Consider the following 17,398-nt stretch of genomic DNA (forward strand, 5'->3'; position numbering starts at 1 on the left):
AGGGAACCCTGGGGAGGATGTATTATGTATCTTCTATGGAGCACCATTCCAGGATTTTAATTTGAATAATTTTTAGTAAGTGCTTATGCTTAGCAGTTTTTCTGCTTTGATAATTGACTATATACATCAATATCACATATAGATTCATCTTCTATTTCACTAACTATATTAAAGAAGAATAACAATGTCACCTTTTCAATAAACCATTTCACTGCTCTTAGTGGACATACTTTTTCTTGCTTTGAGCCCTTGCATCATAGCCCTTCATTAAGACTTGAATAGATAATTCTTACAATTTCTTATTTTACGTAATTTAGACATCTATTTTATCCTCTTGCCTAGAGTAATGAAAGGCAATCAGAGGTCAGGAGTTTGAACTTACTCACCTTTGTATTTCCCACATCTTCCAAAGGAGGAAAATAACAGGCAGTTAATAATTATTTGAAAAGTTGAAGAGAAGCACTTCACACTCATAATGCATAAAGTTACTTTATTTTAAGTATACATTTAATTTTGAAAAATATAAATGCTAAAATATCTCATCTTCTTCATCTCTTAATTCCATAAAAGTCACAATAGAAAGCTTCATAAAACTGTAAAATACTATAATGTTATAGGAATTTTAGGTTTTATATTGGAAAAAAATTATTAGTAATATATTGAAATGTTTTCTGTTCTATATCATTTTGTTCCACCATGTTGATCTACTTCATTTAAAATAAAAAGATGCATCATTTCTCCAAAGTTAATAAAGACTTAAGAGAATAAAAATAAGAATATCTGAAAGTGCGTATTGATTCTGAAAAGTAATGTGTACGGATATGTACCAGCCATGAAAATGGCTAAAAAGAGGCAACTATTCATTCTTTTCACATTGTAGGATTGGGACAAAGTTACTTCTGGCTCTAAAAGTTTCACTGGATGACTTTAGCCCTGAGTTGCAATATTTGCTTAAGAACAGAATTCAGGATTTTTGTATGTACCCATAGAGCACAAAGAAATGAGCCAAAAAATAGAACATATCTAAATTTCTGGTCAAAAAGCAACTTGACTGGTTAGCATATATCACACAACTTCTTTATTTCAGGCTACAATGAAGCTCGATGAAATCATCATCTGAAAACTCCCAAGGCCCAAGCAAAATATCATTCAATTGTATTCGGCCACTTGGTGCCACTGGGCTTCATGCTCATACTGTGAAGAGTAGAAGTGAAATCTCATGGAATAAACAAGAACATCTTAAGTTCCTGTACCAAAATCATGAAGTGGTATGAAAAGGATTGAAGAAAGCTTTGTCCCATCCCTGCACAATGTCAACCTCTGTAATACAACTCAAACGGTTTTGTTTTTGTTTTTGAAAGATAGTCAGCAGTCAACACATTTCAAGTACTTAACACAGTTTTTAAAAAAAGAACCAAAAACTTGGAAGACAATCGTTCTCTGTTTTAAACACCAGTATATAGCTGATTAAAGATTTACTCTGTGTGTGTTGGTGCATGTGCATAGAATACATACAAACTGAACTTCTGATGGCAGACAATCGTTTCTCTTCTTTCCAGTCTTTGGTTGGGGGCTGACTAGAGAAGGCTTGTCTTCCTACTTCTCTGACTTCCTCCATCCCCCTACCCTACTCCACCACCTGACTAGAAAAAGAGGCAGGGACTGTACCCAGTACGGCACACAAAATAATTAGGATCCCAACTTGTTCATTATTTTACATAGTAGAGTGACTTTTATCCAGGAAAACAGTGTCTCCAAAACATCTTTCCAATGCAAGACCACAAGTCTTTATTCTATGATAAAGCAGATGCTCTCCTTCCAACACTGAGTCAGTACAACCACAGGACTTTTAACAACTCTGCATGTACCCTTAGTCCTTTACTTCTAACATAAATCTTTTACCTCTGTGTTTACATCAGGGAGAAACACTTGCGAAAACAAATTTACTATTGTATTCTGTGTGTCCAGTTTACATAAAAACAAAACCACCCCAAAATCTGCTTTAGTTCTTTGATAGTACATTCAATTACTGAAAGTATAAGTCACTCAGTTGTGTCCGACTCTTTGCAACCCCATGGACTATACAGTCCATGGAATTCTCCAGGCCAGAATACTGGGAGTGGGCAGCCATTCCCTTCTCCAGGCAGGGGATCTTTCAAACCCAGGGACTGAACCCAGGTCTCCCGCATTGCAGGTAGGTTCTTTACCATCTGAGCCACCAGGGAAGCCCACATTCAGTTAAAATACAGATAATCTGGTAGCTCTGTGTGGACCTCAGGGTTTGTTTGTTTAGTTGGTAACTACTTGTGCTCCTCTGAAAGTAAGTGCTTTTTAAAATACTTCCCTGGGTTCCAAAATATTGAAAAGATTTGATGCTATTCCTTTTAGCAAATACAAGGTGCTTCTCTGCATTCATGAGTATCAGCCTTCCGTCACAGAATGTGGGTGATTAACGAAGGTACAGGTAGTTTTATCTACTCAAAGGCTGAAATATTGAGTTAAGTTGCTTCAGGAGTTCTTTGAAAGGGACAGAAAGGGACATGAATCCTCAGATACTTGATTCATGATCAGAAATATAAATTATTCTATCTAGAGTATAAAAGTGAACAAATGTGTCTTTAATTTAACAAGATCCTAGGTTCGGCTAATCTTAATATGCATGGCATTTAAACATTTTATCAATGCTCCCATTAGAAAGACAGAGAAAAGCTTCGTACAGTTTTAAATTAGGATAATGAAAAATAAGTAATATCATCATTTTAAGAACAGCTCTAAATACAAACATGATGCCAAAATTTGGCACGTGAGATTTTAACAAATAATGTTTATTCTGCCACCTTCATTTTAATGAAAAAATTGTAGGTCATTTATGTCTATTTTGTATAAAATTAAAAGTTTTAAGATTATCAGATACTATAAAAGTAACAGTTAATTTAGGACAATAAAATTTTTATAATCAAAATTTCAAAAGGACAGAATTATAATTTAATTAATATAAGAATGAGTGGGAGTCAATATGTACATATTATGAAACCAAAATAAGCGGTTTCATTCTGCTTCTAATACTCCTCCAACAACCTGTCTTAGTCAGGATACATCACAAATATGGTTTTGGGAATCCAAAATTATGGATTCACCATTTAAAATGCTATTTTTAATGCAGATTCATAATATATAATGCAGACTATTAAGATATTACATTTAGATAACATGCTAAATTTGGTTAAAGATCTAATTTTCATTTGTCTAATTTTCAATATGGTACTTTGAAATACACATATACACATATATAGACATATATATTCTAAATGCCCCAATCACAAAGAATAATTGCCTTTCAATCTTAAAGACAATGTGAGTATTATTAAAAATGTATACATATATAATAACTCTGAGATCTATCTGCATTCCCATAAACACTTTTTAAATGTGTAAATGGTCTATTATATAGTCTTATGGATTTTGTATTGTAAATAAGGGCTACTATGTTAGTGATAGTGACTGCTATCTGGGTAATAAAATATATTTACCCTCATTTGCATAATGATAAATCTCTTGGACCTCTGATAGATTTTTCATAAGTGGTTTGGATTTTATAAAAACTGACACAAGAGACTAGTAACTTTGCCTTTTCCCTACCATCACTCTGTCTCTTTCTAACTTTGCACATATGTGCACCAGCCACACACAGAGTACATACACAAACACACAAATATTTTCAAAATGGAAAAAAGTCTAACAATACTGCATAGGACACTGACATGGTAATACAATCAGCATCCGTGCCTGGATACTATTATCAAAACATTAGTTATTCCCATTACAAAGGAGTGTCTCCCTCCTCCCCCAATCTCCTTCATAGAACAGTTAAATTTCTCTTAAAGAAAGGGAAAAATGGATGCTTAGAAACATGGTGTTTTTAGTCCAATCTAGCCCTCAGGCATACCCTAGAGATGGTGTGTGTGTGTGTGTGTGTGTGTATGTAAAAATCACATTATATACAATACAATTTTTACAGAAAGCCTGGCAGCTACAAATAAGAGGTAGAACTACTCAAAACTATGTTTCCTGCTGCAGGAAAAAATTCATTTTCTTTACAGTAATTAAAAAAAAGTTTAAAAAATTGACAAAAAATAAGTTGCAGGTTAGGCCCCATAATTTAAACAACAAAATCTAGGAAGAAAAATATTTTTCAATGTACTCAACAGATAAGTTCATTAAAGGGTTAAAAAAAGTTTGCATAGGAAAAAAGGGACATTCCAGCACTTGCTACAATGACGGCAATAGTTTCTCTAATGGGAATAAAGTACCTTTAGTTTTCCTTCTTTTGATAATTCTAAGATTAGGGTTTAAAAGCAAGAGCAAGTTAGAATAGCAGCACGTTTTCCAGTCCTGGAGAGCAATACAAGCGAGAAGGGACTGTCTGGAGGTCGTTTGTTCGACCAGACAGAAACATAAGCCAGTAAGCACAGCTCCAAAGCTAATGTTGGAAGTTCCTTCAATATTTTAATAAAAGGTGTTATAAAATCCTTAATACTTTTGCCCTCTGCTTAATAAAGGAAAATGACAGGGTCTGTGCATGTTTAGAGTGACAGAGGAATTTGGTTGTCAGAGGACATATCTGAAAGTATAGGAACAAAAAGGGATTCTTCAGATGTTGTTTTTAAGGAATGGTGCACTATTGTCTGGATTTTACCTATGCAAGAGAGAAGCAGAGAGAGAGCTGTAGTGTTTGGCCAGTGACCAAAAACCAAAAGAAAACAAGAATTTAAAAATAATCAGACAAGAAACAAGAACATAAACAACAAAAACGGTCAGTTTTAAGAAAGACAAACAGGTTACAATGTAGTTTCTGTTCCCTTGCTCCTCCAGAAGTAATCATTGTCTTCAGGCTCAAGTTCTATTCTAATTTGAGGCACAACTTTTACTGGAGTTCTAGGACTAGAGGAAAAGAAAAAGGGGGGAAAAAAAAGGAAATAGTAAGTACAACAGAATTCCTTTACCATCTGTCAAATGTTTATGCGTTGTATAGAAGTCAAGTGGGTCCTTCTTTGTTCTCTTTAAATACTTATCTCCTCCTTCTGTATTAAAAACAAACACTTTAAAAATGGGACGAAGTTACCAAATAGGAGTTAAGAAATTCAAGTAAGAGTTTCATAAGCTCTCACACCTAGGTTGGAAAAAAAGCCAACAATAAGAAAGACCTACCAGGGAGGTGTCACTGTCAGAAGTTAAAGGACAAAAAGACTGACATGAAAAATACTCAGAGATTTCACGATTTTGAAAATCAAGGAGGATCTGAAATCTCTAGAGCTGTGTAAAAAGGAAGGAAACTACTGGAGAAGAGCCAGCAGGAAATGCCAGCTACCCTTAAATCAGAGATGACACTGGTATGATGCTGGACTTTAAAGATCCTGAAAGATTTCATTATGTTTAAGAGTAGGTGGAACAGGTCTCTTAGAATGTTTTCTACAAGTAAAGGCTTGGATGAGGTCTGATGTCTCGGTAATTTTTCTAAGATAAATTTGTAGGGAGGATGGAGAACAGGGTGTCCTGCCAATAACCTGCCACTGATTCCATGTGTGCAGGGCAATCACCCCACAGAACAACGTTAGATACTGAGCTGTCCTTTACCTTGGCATACCGAGTGACCGAAGGAAAGGAATTTTATCAGCATGATGTATGGCGTTCAAGGAATGTTGGTGATCTTTCTCCTAAAAAAAAAATTTAAATCATAAATAGTCATTGGTAAAGTATAACATAATAGAAGGAAAAATTTTTAAGTCTTTACAAAAAGGGATACATCTTTTAAAACTGGAAATAGTATGAAAGACAAGTTTACACGATTTAAATAAATGCTGTATCAAGAATCTAAGTAGTGTGATGAAGCCAAAATCACTCAGTTCCCTTTATTCTAGGTTTTCTGGGATGGGCCACTATTGTTTTCAGTGAGAGGACAAGCTAAATAATTTTTAGCGGATGATAACATCTACTGAATGCCTAAGTCTTTGCCCTTGGATTTCCTGCCATCTTTAGCATTCACAACTTTGTCCTGCTATTATTCATGGGGGTAAATAAAGATTTTGAGGAACTTGCTTCTACTGCAAATCCACAAAATCAATTTTGTTCTTTCATGGATTTATATGATACTAGAAAAGATTTTAGAATGATCATGGGTATTTTGCTTGAATAAATTTCTCATGTCATATCCACTACTTTCAAAATATCCTTTTAAAGGTTTTTGAGAAAATGAAGAACAATTAGCAATAAATAATCAATCTGCCATACACTTTTTCCAGGAGCCTCAAATTCTATCTGGTGATTTTTTTTTTTTTTAAGTGTGAAGTAAAAGCGTCAGTCACTCAGTCATGCCCTACTCTTTGTTACCCCATGAACTGGGGCCCACCAGGCTCCTCTGTCCATTGAAATCTCCAGGCAAGAATCCTGGAGTGAGTAGCCACTCCCTTCTCCAGGGGATCTTCCTGACCAGGGATGAACCCAGGTCTTCTGCACTGTAGGCAGATTCTTTACCTTCTGAGCCACCATTCTGATTTTTTAAAAGTAGTTTTTAAATTGTACTTGGAAGAGGTGTGCCAGGTTATGATGCCAATAGAAGACTTCTACAGTCTCTTTTTGTTCTTTAATGCTCTGGAAATGAAAATGAAACCAAATAATGGTTTGAGGAGCTTGAACTTAAAAAAAATATTCAACTAAATGTTGCTGATAGGATCGAGAAGAAAGTAGTCTCAGTCACAGATTACAGATTGGACACCAAAGGTGAGACTGCGTTAATTCTCTTTTCTTTAAACCAGTGTGGGAGCCAGCTTCCAAGATGGCTCCCACTGCTGCCTACCTTCTGGTATTCATGTCCTTATATAATTCCTCCCAATATTGTACCAGGGTTGGTTTGTGTAACCCAGAGAATCTGCACAGGAGATGGTACATCACTCCTGAGACATAAAGATTGCAGCTTCTGTTCTGGTTTCTTCCTCTGTTATCACTGGCCACCATGACAGGGACAGCCCTAGCAGATATCCATGAGCGAAGGAACTATAAAATCTCCTGCCAACTGCTTGAGCCTGGAAGTGGATCCCCAATTCTGGTCAAGCCTTCAGACTTAGACCCAGTGAAGAGCTTGAGAGCTGCCACCTCAAGAGAGCCCTTGGGCCAGAATCACCCAAATCAGTGGCTCCTAAACATCAGGAACTACATGAGATGATCCAGGTTTGTTGGTTTAAGCTGCTGAGCTTTGTGATAAACACCAAGAGATATTTAAAATACCCATTTTCCATAGATATTCATTCATTTCAAACTTTTCTTGGTAACTTCTTATTGAAGTTGAAATAGCACTGTCAAATAGAAATAAAAATGCTTCAACTGTCTTTTCTTGTAACAGATCAGGATACTCTGAAGTACACCTGGAGCTAAAAGAGTATGTTTCCTTCAAATGAAAACTCAAAATAGTTTGGAGGCAATTGGTCCTTGCTATTGAAAAAGCTTGAGATAGTCACTAATGTTACTACAAAAGTGTTCACCATTTTCAACTGGCCTGTTAACTCAATTACAAAAAAAAAAAAAAAAAATGACATGTCAAAAACCATTACACCTTTGCCACCAGGCTATTACCCCCAGAAAGACCAGTACAATTACAAAGATGATTTTGAAATAGCAGAAGGAGAATGAAGAAATTAGGAAGAAAATGCAAATATCTCATAGGCTATACCCAAAGATGGGTGGTAATATTTAATGATTGCCAATTTAATTGAAATAACATTTACGCCAAATTCTCAGTATTAACAATTGACTGACTCATTGATCTTTGAGAAACCCACGATGCAATCTCTCTTTTGAGCTGATTTGATCATTGGTGGAAACCTAAGGAAGACAAACAGTAACAGACAGTGATGTAGTACTAGAAGCTGCCATTCTACATACCAGCAGAAAAAAAGGAAATCAATTAAAAACATGGTTATGAGTTTAGCAATTCAAAGAAACTGGCGATAACTTGGATCAGAGAAAAGACAATCAAATAAAAACTTAAATGGTTATGGATAAAAGGAAAAGGTAAAGAATAAAGATCAAGGAATGTAAAAATGAAATTTCATAATAAGTATAAATCTGCACATAGAAAAAAAGAAAGAAAACAGGGGAAGTGAATGGAGATGACAGTCCTTAAGTTTTTTCTCTGTAAAGTGCAAATCATATTCCAGCCGGCATGCAAGAGGTTAGTTCTACTCACTGTCGGAAGGTTTGCTATCACTTAGGAAAGGTTGCTGTTCCATGATGTCCATTGGAATTTTAATACTTGGAACTTTTTCTGAGTATGGGCAGTCAGACTGTGAAAGAAATTTACAACAGTTTTATTTTATGCAGACCTCGCAGGATGGATTGAACCTATTACATTATCATTTACGCTGTACTAAGGAGAACAGCCTTAGATACAATCACTTCTCCTTTGCTGGCTTTTCAAGTTCTATGGCATCTTCCCATCACACTTACTTTCCTTTCTTCTAGGTTAAGGGAATTAAGTCAGTTAAAACTAGAACCACACAAATGGAGCTCACCACAAATGAAAACAATTGTAAAGTTTTCCATAAGCTGGATTCACGATCAAATATTTATGGGTTAATTGTATGTGTCTTTGAAACTAACAGTTAAGTGTGAAAGATTAAACTTAGGAGACTTCCTAAACTATATGTTCTTGAAATTTTGTTTCATTTATGCTTTCCAACACTACCCCCAGGAAAATGATGATTTATCTTTCCTTCCAAGACACGTAAGGATACTTTTTCTAATATTCACTCTCAAAGAGTCATCCATATAGACCTGAAAATAACCCTCCATCCTTTACTCTAATACTCTATCAAAACTATTTTGTACTTAAAGGTTCATCTTAATTAGCTTATTCCAAATATATTTCGAAATTTAGCAAAACGTGAGAAGATGAAGTCAAAAGGAAGGTGCCTATGATGGTCAGATAAGGAGAAAAGAATCATCACCAAAATAAAAAATCATGAAGCTTCTTAAAGAATGGACCACTTAAGCCAAAACTGTAACAGATTTCTATAGGATTAACACTTTACTGTTTTTCAGGATTCACTGAACCCATGGCTATGCCTGAACCCAAAAGATGGAATTTATCTCTTCACTGAAAGTACCAAGGAGATGACATTTAGTTGAAAGGGGAAAAATGGGAACTAGGGATGAAAGAAAATAAAAAACAAATCTTACCATAAAACTATTACACATATAGAAAATTCCTTTATGATAAATCTAAAGAGGATAATGAGCCTTAAATATTAAATTAAAATATTGAATTAAAATATTTCAAAAGACTAAAATATTGCACTGGAATTGAAAAAAATGAAAATGTTAAGAACGGGTTTTGGTGCAGTATTTCAAAGTTTCCCCAAATAATAGCATTTATAGATGAACAGATTGGCAGCTCACCCTTAATCATACATAGCCTAATGGGTGGGTTCAAAAATGACTGAGTGGCTCAAAAGGCAGGCAAGCCATAATTTTCACTACTTTTGCTCACAGATATTAGAGTTGGAATTCTCATACCCTTGTGTGGCTCCCTATATCCATGGATGCCAAACCACACAATGGCCAAGTGAACATTAGGAAAGCCACATTTCAAATGGAGAATCCCAAATAATGGGCTCAACACTCAGAACTTATGGCACAGATATACTCTGGCTGGATTCACTGTCTAGGATACATAATAAGCTTGTTTGTTTTTGTGGGGGCAAGGGGGCAGGGGAAAGAGGAGAAAGAGGAAAAGAAACATATCACACATTATCTTCAAGAAATCTGTTGGAAATATGGCTTGAAAATGATAAACATTATTAATAAAAGAATAGTGCTGCTTAAATAAAATGTGATTTGCTGAAAATCAAATCTAAGAATTAGAAGACCTTCTTAGGAGCTCATTTGATCTGACCTCTGACATTAGAGAGCACTAAATTTAAAACATTCTTAAAAGTAAATATTTTATTACTATTTTTTCCCTAAAATTCATTACAGAAGATGATTCCATAAAATTATTTCATACATTTGTAACGTGTAATGAATTTTAAGTTTGGTGTCCATGTACCTAAACTGAGGTACTGGTCTTGAAAATTCAAGATGAAATACTGCTTTAATTATCTCAGTATTTCAGGCAATCTTTTCTTTGCCTTGAGTAGCCTAGAAATTTATTTCAAAATTTGATTTCTATTCAATGTGTAAACGCATCTTTCTTGTTAACACTGCATCTTAATCTGTGCCGCAGTTTAAGCACATTCTCCCTTTTTCTGTCATCATTGGAAACAGAAAATCTATACACCTGTTCTCATTGAAGATGGATGATGACAGTCACAGAAGCTCCCTCAGACTCCTTCTCTCTTTAGCTAAATGCACCTCATGTATTTAGCCTTTTCTTATTGGATCAATTTATCTAAAATCCAAGTTCGTCTGTTGCCTTCCTTCACTGTACTCTTCCCAAGTTCTCCAAAAAGAATACAGTATCAGACAGCTTGACCAATCGAAAATAACCAGACAGGCCTGGACGAGAGCTTTGTTTTTGCCAATATGTGTATGCTTAGAAAAATGACTTAACATTTCTCAATCTAAAGTTCCTCATCCATAGAACAGGAACAAAAGTAAAGAGCTGTTTTGGCACTTAAGGACAAGGTATGCCCGATCCATCAAAATGATCAAGTACAGACCAGACAAGGAAAACTAACAAGACTCTCATGTCAGAAGGATACTGGGGATTCCATTAGAGTGGGGATACTGCATTGGGTAAAATCTAAAACAAATCTACAAATCTTCATGTAGAAGGTGTCATTTTGGCTGCCCTTTCAGAAAGCTATTGAGATAAGCTACTCGTGTGAGTGTGTGTTTGTGTGTGAAAGAAAAGCAAATCCCAGATTTTCTCCCAGTCCTGATTATAGACTTTAGTGAAACACCAAGATTTCTGTGAAATGTTTTCCTAAAAAGTGGACAATCATTTTATTTCTTAGCTTAGTCATACAATTGCAAGAAGATAACCTAAATTACAACACTGACTATTATAATTATGTAAAAAGATCCCCAAATGCCAATTTCCTTTCCATTTTATTGAAGGGTTACAGAAAAGCAATCTCAAATTATGCTTAAGTCCATATGACCCAGCAATCTCACTACTGGGAATATACCCTGAGAAAACTATGATTCAAAAAGACACATGCACCCCAATGTTCATTACTGCAGCACTATTTACAATATGCAGGACATGGAAGCAACCTAAATGCCCACTGACAGATGAATGGATAAAGAAGACGTAGTACATATATAAAATGGAATATTACTAAGCCATAAAAAGGAACAAAGTTGGGTCATCTATAGAGACACGGATGGACCTATAGTCTGTATACAGAGTGAAGTCAGAGAGAAAAAAACAAATAGCATATCATACATTAATGCATATGTGTGGAATCTAGAAAATGGTACAGATGAACCTACTCACAGGACAGGAATAGAGATGGAGAACATGTGGACACAGTGTGGCAAAGGGAGGGTGGGACAAATTGGGAGAGTAAGACTGATATATATACACTATCAACAAACAGCTAGTGTGAACCTGCTGTAGGGAATTCAGCTTGGCGCTCTCTGGTGGCCTAGATGGATGGGATGGGAGGGAGATGCAAGAGGGAGAAGATATACGTATCCATACAGCTGATTCACTTCACTGTCAGCAGAAACTAACACAACATTGTAAAGCAACTATACCCCAATAAATTTTTTAAAATTATGTCAAAGTCTAATGCAAGGATAAAAAAAATAGCTGAGAAGCTTGTTTGAGAGCCCACTCAAATACATACAGAGATCCCAGGATGGGAGGTCACCAGCATTTGTCCTCATCAGGCTTAAAATTATATAGAAAGGAGCTATTATCTCAAATTTAAATCCTGGATTATCAATAATAAACCCAATACATTTTATAGCTATGAAGCAAGCTTCCTTTTTTTAATCTAGGAGATCAGAGATTAAAGTTTTTTTAGATATGGTGGGCTTGATTGCCTAGAAGTCATTACATCATTAGTAGCATATTTGCAGTTACAGAAGATTTCAGAAAATATTTTTAAGAAACAAAGAAAGAAAATAAAGGGCAAACAAAGGTGAAAAGTAAAGCAGTAAACATTCTGAGAACTCAGACATTCATCACACAGAAGGATTTAAAAAATACAATTTTCACATTTGTTTAACCAACTTTGGAATTTTACTTCGGAATTTTAGAAAGCCCCTTACATCATCATTGTCACTGTCCAGACTTCCTTTCTTCTTTTTCTTTTTCTTCTCATCCTCCTTCTTTTTCTTGTCCTTTTCTGGAATGACATCATCAAGGAAGCTGAGGTCATGCTGGGAGAAGAGGTAGTCCATGCCTTTTCTGACAGCTACAAGTGCCAAGATCTGGAAGGACAGATACAAAGGGTAGGAAAGAATGCATGTCAGAGAAGTCTGAGTGAGTATTAATACTGCTCTACCAAAATCAGTAGAAACGTTTTTGTACAAGGCTGAAGTATGACAGAACTTGTCTGGCTTGTATGGATTTATATTAAGTGGACCATAAACATTTTCTTCACAGGGAAAGTTGGTTTACAGAAGTCTTTGGCTCACTTCATTTTGTTCACTGTAATGTATGATCCCTCCATTTGGAATTTCTGTGTGAAAGCATTATTTTTTAAAGCATTTTCTTCCATGTCAGATTTCTAATAAAATAACTAAAGTTTCAAAGGAAAAACAGCTTGCATATGATTGCTAATTGTTCAAAATTAAGCCATTATACAGGTTTTTGAAAGTCAAAAAATGTGTACAATGCACAGTTCACAGAGGCATCTCCAAAATATTAATAATGGGGGAGTATTCTAAAGGAGGTCATCCCTGGGTGTTCTTTGGAAGGAATGATGCTAAAGGTGAAACTCTAGTACTTTGGCCACCTCATGCGAAGAGTTGACTCATTGGAAAAGACTCTGATGCTGGGAGGGATTGGGGGCAGGAGGAGAAGGGGACGACAGAGGATGAGATGGCTGGATGGCATCACTGACTCGATGGATGTGAGTCTGAGTGAACTCTGGGAGTTGGTGATGGACAGGGACGCCTGGCGTGCTGCGATTCATGGGGTCACAAAGAGTCAGACACGACTGAGCGACTTAACTGAACTGAACTGATTTAGTTTACTCAGACCATTTATTCCAATGGGGTGACTTTAATCACCACCTTTAACTGAATATTTACCCTTAGTCAGACACTGTGGTAAACTCTTAGACAATATTTTCTCATTTATTGCCATGACGAACAACCCAAAAGGTAGATGTTAGTATCTCTAATCCAAAAGGAGAGAAAACTGAAGCTTAGGGACATATGAAGGTTATCCAAGATCACAAAGCCAGATAAAGGGAGAATACAATAGGTCCAGTTTTCTAACTTGAACCCCAGGACTCTTGAGCTCTGTATCTTTGATTTTATGAACTGCTCTTTAAGGTATATTAAAGATGCTTTTGCTCAACAGCAAAATTAATATGCAGTAGGACCTGGAAGTCCTGACTCTGCTTCAAATTAACAGTTGTCTTTAGATTATGCTCTATGTCAGCCTCTGCATCTCTTAGAGAAATAATAACTTAATTAAAAAGAAAAAAAGCAAAAAAAAAAAAAAAAAGTAAAGCTACAATAGCATTATTTCCCACACACACAAATTCAATGATGAAGTCAAATACAGAGCTAGCATTTCCTTATGTCCTTCTTCATCTGTGATTCAGAGTTGAACATTAGCTGTTTCACCTTCCTTCACATCATAACATGGCAAGGCGAGCCCAGACTTTCCCTAACACTTAGCATGATACAAATTTGAAGAACTTCAAAAACTAAGCTTAGATCTCCATTTCTTCTAATTCACTCATTGACCTCTTATAAGCTGCCAAACTGGCCCTCTATTATTTGACCTGAAGTGTGCCTGAAGTGTATTCTGATTGACTCCAATGTAGCAATATTTCAAAAATAACTAATGTCATGTGTACTTGTGTCTACCATGTGTCAGGCATTATGCTATCCCCTTTATATTCATTGTTGACGCACAGAGTAAAACAAAGATGCCATTCTCATTTTACTGATGAGTTAATGGGGGCTCAGGGAAGTTCACGGGTCAGCATGAACCAGAGCCAGTACCTGAACTCAGCTGTTGGACTACAAGGTCCAGCCTAGACAACCAGAGACCCGGGAACCCTAAGTTATAACCCACCAAACTGATTAGGTCAAAACTCAAAAAAAAAAAAAAAATGGAACTATCCATAAAAGATACATGTGTCATCAATATTACAATAACTACATGATGCTGGTGTGATCTCATGAGTAGGTTCAATCAGAACAATCCCTACCATGACTGGAAAAATGATAGCAGCCACGGTGGACTTGAGGATCCAGAGCAAGGCTAAACAGAGCACCTGCAGGAAAGTGAACAGGTGCACTCGCCGAAGCGGGACGTGGCGCAGGTAGATAAAGTCAGGCTGATGCTTCAGAGGCATCAGGAGCAGCTTCAGACGATCCATGAACTGGGGAGAAAAGGGAAGGAGAGGACAAGTGTGTTACTTCAAGGGCTGATGCACCAAGTCATTTCTTTCCATCTAACTCACCACTGGTGTTTTATAGTCTATATTTTAGGCAAGCAGGGACCTTGTTAGAGAACACTGGTCAGGAAGAGAAGAAGCATCATCTAACACAGTAAATCAGTACGACTCTTCCGGTTTTTGTTACTTTGCAGGAAAGTTATGCAGCTATAGGACGATATGAGACAAAGTGGCCACTAAAGAATAGTCTCAAAGTCAAATATAAACTCAAGATGTTCATCTCCTACTTTTTTAAGATCTTGGAGTTTTCCTTTCATTTTATTAAACTTTATTTATTTTTGTTGTGCTGGGTCTTCATTGCTGTGCATGAACTTTCTTGGTTGCAGTGAGCAGTGGCTACTCTCTAGCTGTGGTGCATGGCTTCTCACTGCAGTGGCTTCTCTTGTTGTGGCTTGCCAGCTCTGGAGCACACTCTCAGTGGATGTGGTGTGCAGGCTTAGTTGATCTACGGCATGTGGGATCTTCCCTGAGCAAGGATCGAACCCACGTCCCTTGCACTGGCAGGCAGATTCTTAACCACTGGACCACCAAGGAAGTCCTCAGCTCCTATTTTCTACATGTGCTATCTACACCTTAGGAGAAGAGCCTGGGCCTATGCTACTAATAACGTGGTAAAGGAAGATAGCTAACTCATGTGTCTCCCTGTGCCTAAGCTGTCTTATCTGAAAAGAAGAGGCAATGCTATGTATCACATATATTTCAATACTGTTTTAAGGATATAAAAGAAGTATCTGACCTGAAAATGGGAATGCATTGGTATTTTCATAAATCTCACATTATTTATCTATGGCATAACTTAACTAATATATTCAGCAATAAATTACCATTTCGCAGAGAAAAGCCATGTGAATACTGTAGTGACTTTTAGATCACCAACAACTAGATACCTGATCTAGGAAAGGCTATTCCACTGTTACGTATAAACAAGTATTAAAATGACTACTGAACACCTATGTGCCCAGTGTTGTGCTTCAAAGAACAACAGCAAAAGAGACACTGATGTATAGAACAGTCTTTTGGACTCTGTGGGAGAGGGAGAGGGTGGGATGATTTGGGAGAATGGCATTGAAACATGTATAATATCATATATGAAACGAGTCGCCAGTCCAGGTTCGATGCACGATACTGGATGCTTGGGGCTGGTGCACTGGGACGACCCAGAGGAATGGTATGGGGAGGGAGGAGGGAGGGGGTTCAGGATGGGGAACATGTGTATACCTGTGGCGGATTCATGTTGATGTATGGCAAAACCAATACAATATTGTAAAGTAATTAACCTCCAATTAAAATAAATAAATTTATATTTTTAAAAAATTAAAAAAAAGAACAACTGCTCAGTTTACATCAATCATGATAATAATGATGATATTTAAATACCTATCATAGGAATTTTCACGTGGAAGATGCTTACGAAACACCTGCTGAATCGAATGATCATTTAATAAGAACTCTGAAATAATATTTCTACTTTCTCTCTAGAGAAAAGGGAAAAATGTAAAGTAAATAGGCTATCACAATCTTCCCTGAAGTGATTTCTTATTTAAAGAGTTTTCTTCCTTCCTCCGAAGTTATTTTTGACTGATAGGAGCAGTCCCACCTATGAAGATTGAGGTAACAAAATTTTTTACTAACTCGAATCTTGCCAAAAAGGTCTAAAAGAGGAAGAGTTGGGAATTCCCTGGTAAGTCCACAGGTAGTTCTCTGATCTTTCACTGCAGAGGGCACAGGTTCAATCCCTGGTAGAGGAACTAAGATCCCACAAGCTGCACAGTGTGGCCAAAATAATAAATAAATAAAAATAAAAGAGGGAGAGTCAAGAGAAAAAGTAAAGAGAAATGGCAATACGGCAACACCACAGTAGAATTTTAAAAATCCACTAGCTGTCCTTTCGGCAAGGGATCTTTTTTCCCCTACTGTTATAAATTCACTGATTTTCTTTCCTTTCTGTTTAACTTAATAAGCTTGTAGCTCCAACCATTGATTACACATCCAGAATACATAAATCAAACTTTTGATCTAGACTGACTTATTTAGGCTGAACAAAAATATGATCTATTTGTTTGAGGACCATGTTTGTTTCATATTTTTCCATTTAAAGTAAGAAAGAATATTTACTATGTTAGGTAAAACTATTTTTACACATTTGTACTTCCCAGAAGTTTCATGGACATTCATGAAGTAAACCCACATTCACATCCTTCTAGTCCAGTCTATGAAGAACGACCTCGTATTTTGTAATAAATATACAAATGGTGAAGAACTTGACTCAAAGAACTATAGCCTTTCTCTTTTGGGAGTTCTGGCCACTCTATCGGACTCTAAATTCAAATTAATCTAAATCCAATAAATGAAAACAAGGATTATTACAAAGGGGTTTAAATAAATTCTTACGATGCTCACAGGACATGCAGTCTTTTCCATGAAAACATCACTAAGTGCTAAATAAGGCTACAGTTAACAAGGTGCCAGAAAGCAGAAGTACTTCCAGTTTCCTGGTGCCAATTAAAGTAAACCTCAATTGAAAGACGAAGTCCCTTACAAAATTTTCCTTAATGACTTTTTAAAAAGGGGGGCCAGTTTTACCCAAGATGTGACAAACTGAAATTTCTGACAAAAGTCGCACATTAACCATGTTGACTTGATTCTTTTATTGGTGCAAAACTCTTGATCTGTGATCTCAGCTACGTGAAAAGCAAATCAAGTAAGAATAGGTTGCTCTTAGTACAGGGTAAAGGCAAATGGATAAATAG

General features: G+C 36.3%; 1 protein-coding gene across 10 annotated transcripts in view; it reads right to left on the bottom strand.

The window, feature by feature from the left end:
* Positions 1 to 470: 470 nt before the first annotated feature.
* SLC4A4 (solute carrier family 4 member 4) overlaps positions 471 to 17,398 on the bottom strand; it is a 379,388-nt gene continuing 362,460 nt past the window's right edge. For 8 of the 10 annotated variants that reach the window (XM_086405458.1, XM_086405455.1, XM_086405451.1 and 5 more), the window contains 5 exons: positions 14,400 to 14,573; positions 12,277 to 12,438; positions 8,240 to 8,336; positions 5,635 to 5,714; positions 471 to 4,941 (listed from right to left, as the gene is read on the bottom strand). In XM_086405458.1, the coding sequence (XP_086261584.1) occupies positions 5,671 to 5,714; positions 8,240 to 8,336; positions 12,277 to 12,438; positions 14,400 to 14,573 (477 nt within the window). In that variant the 3' untranslated portion in view covers positions 471 to 4,941; positions 5,635 to 5,670. The remainder of the gene's footprint in view (positions 4,942 to 5,634; positions 5,715 to 8,239; positions 8,337 to 12,276; positions 12,439 to 14,399; positions 14,574 to 17,398) is intronic. The other 2 variants (XM_086405462.1, XM_086405461.1) reach the window with 1 other exon arrangement.

This window comes from Bos grunniens, chromosome 6 (genome assembly GCF_055505025.1).
Source record: "Bos grunniens cultivar Pamir isolate PY7600 chromosome 6, Bosgru_T2T1.0, whole genome shotgun sequence".
Lineage (NCBI taxonomy): Eukaryota > Metazoa > Chordata > Mammalia > Artiodactyla > Bovidae > Bos > Bos grunniens.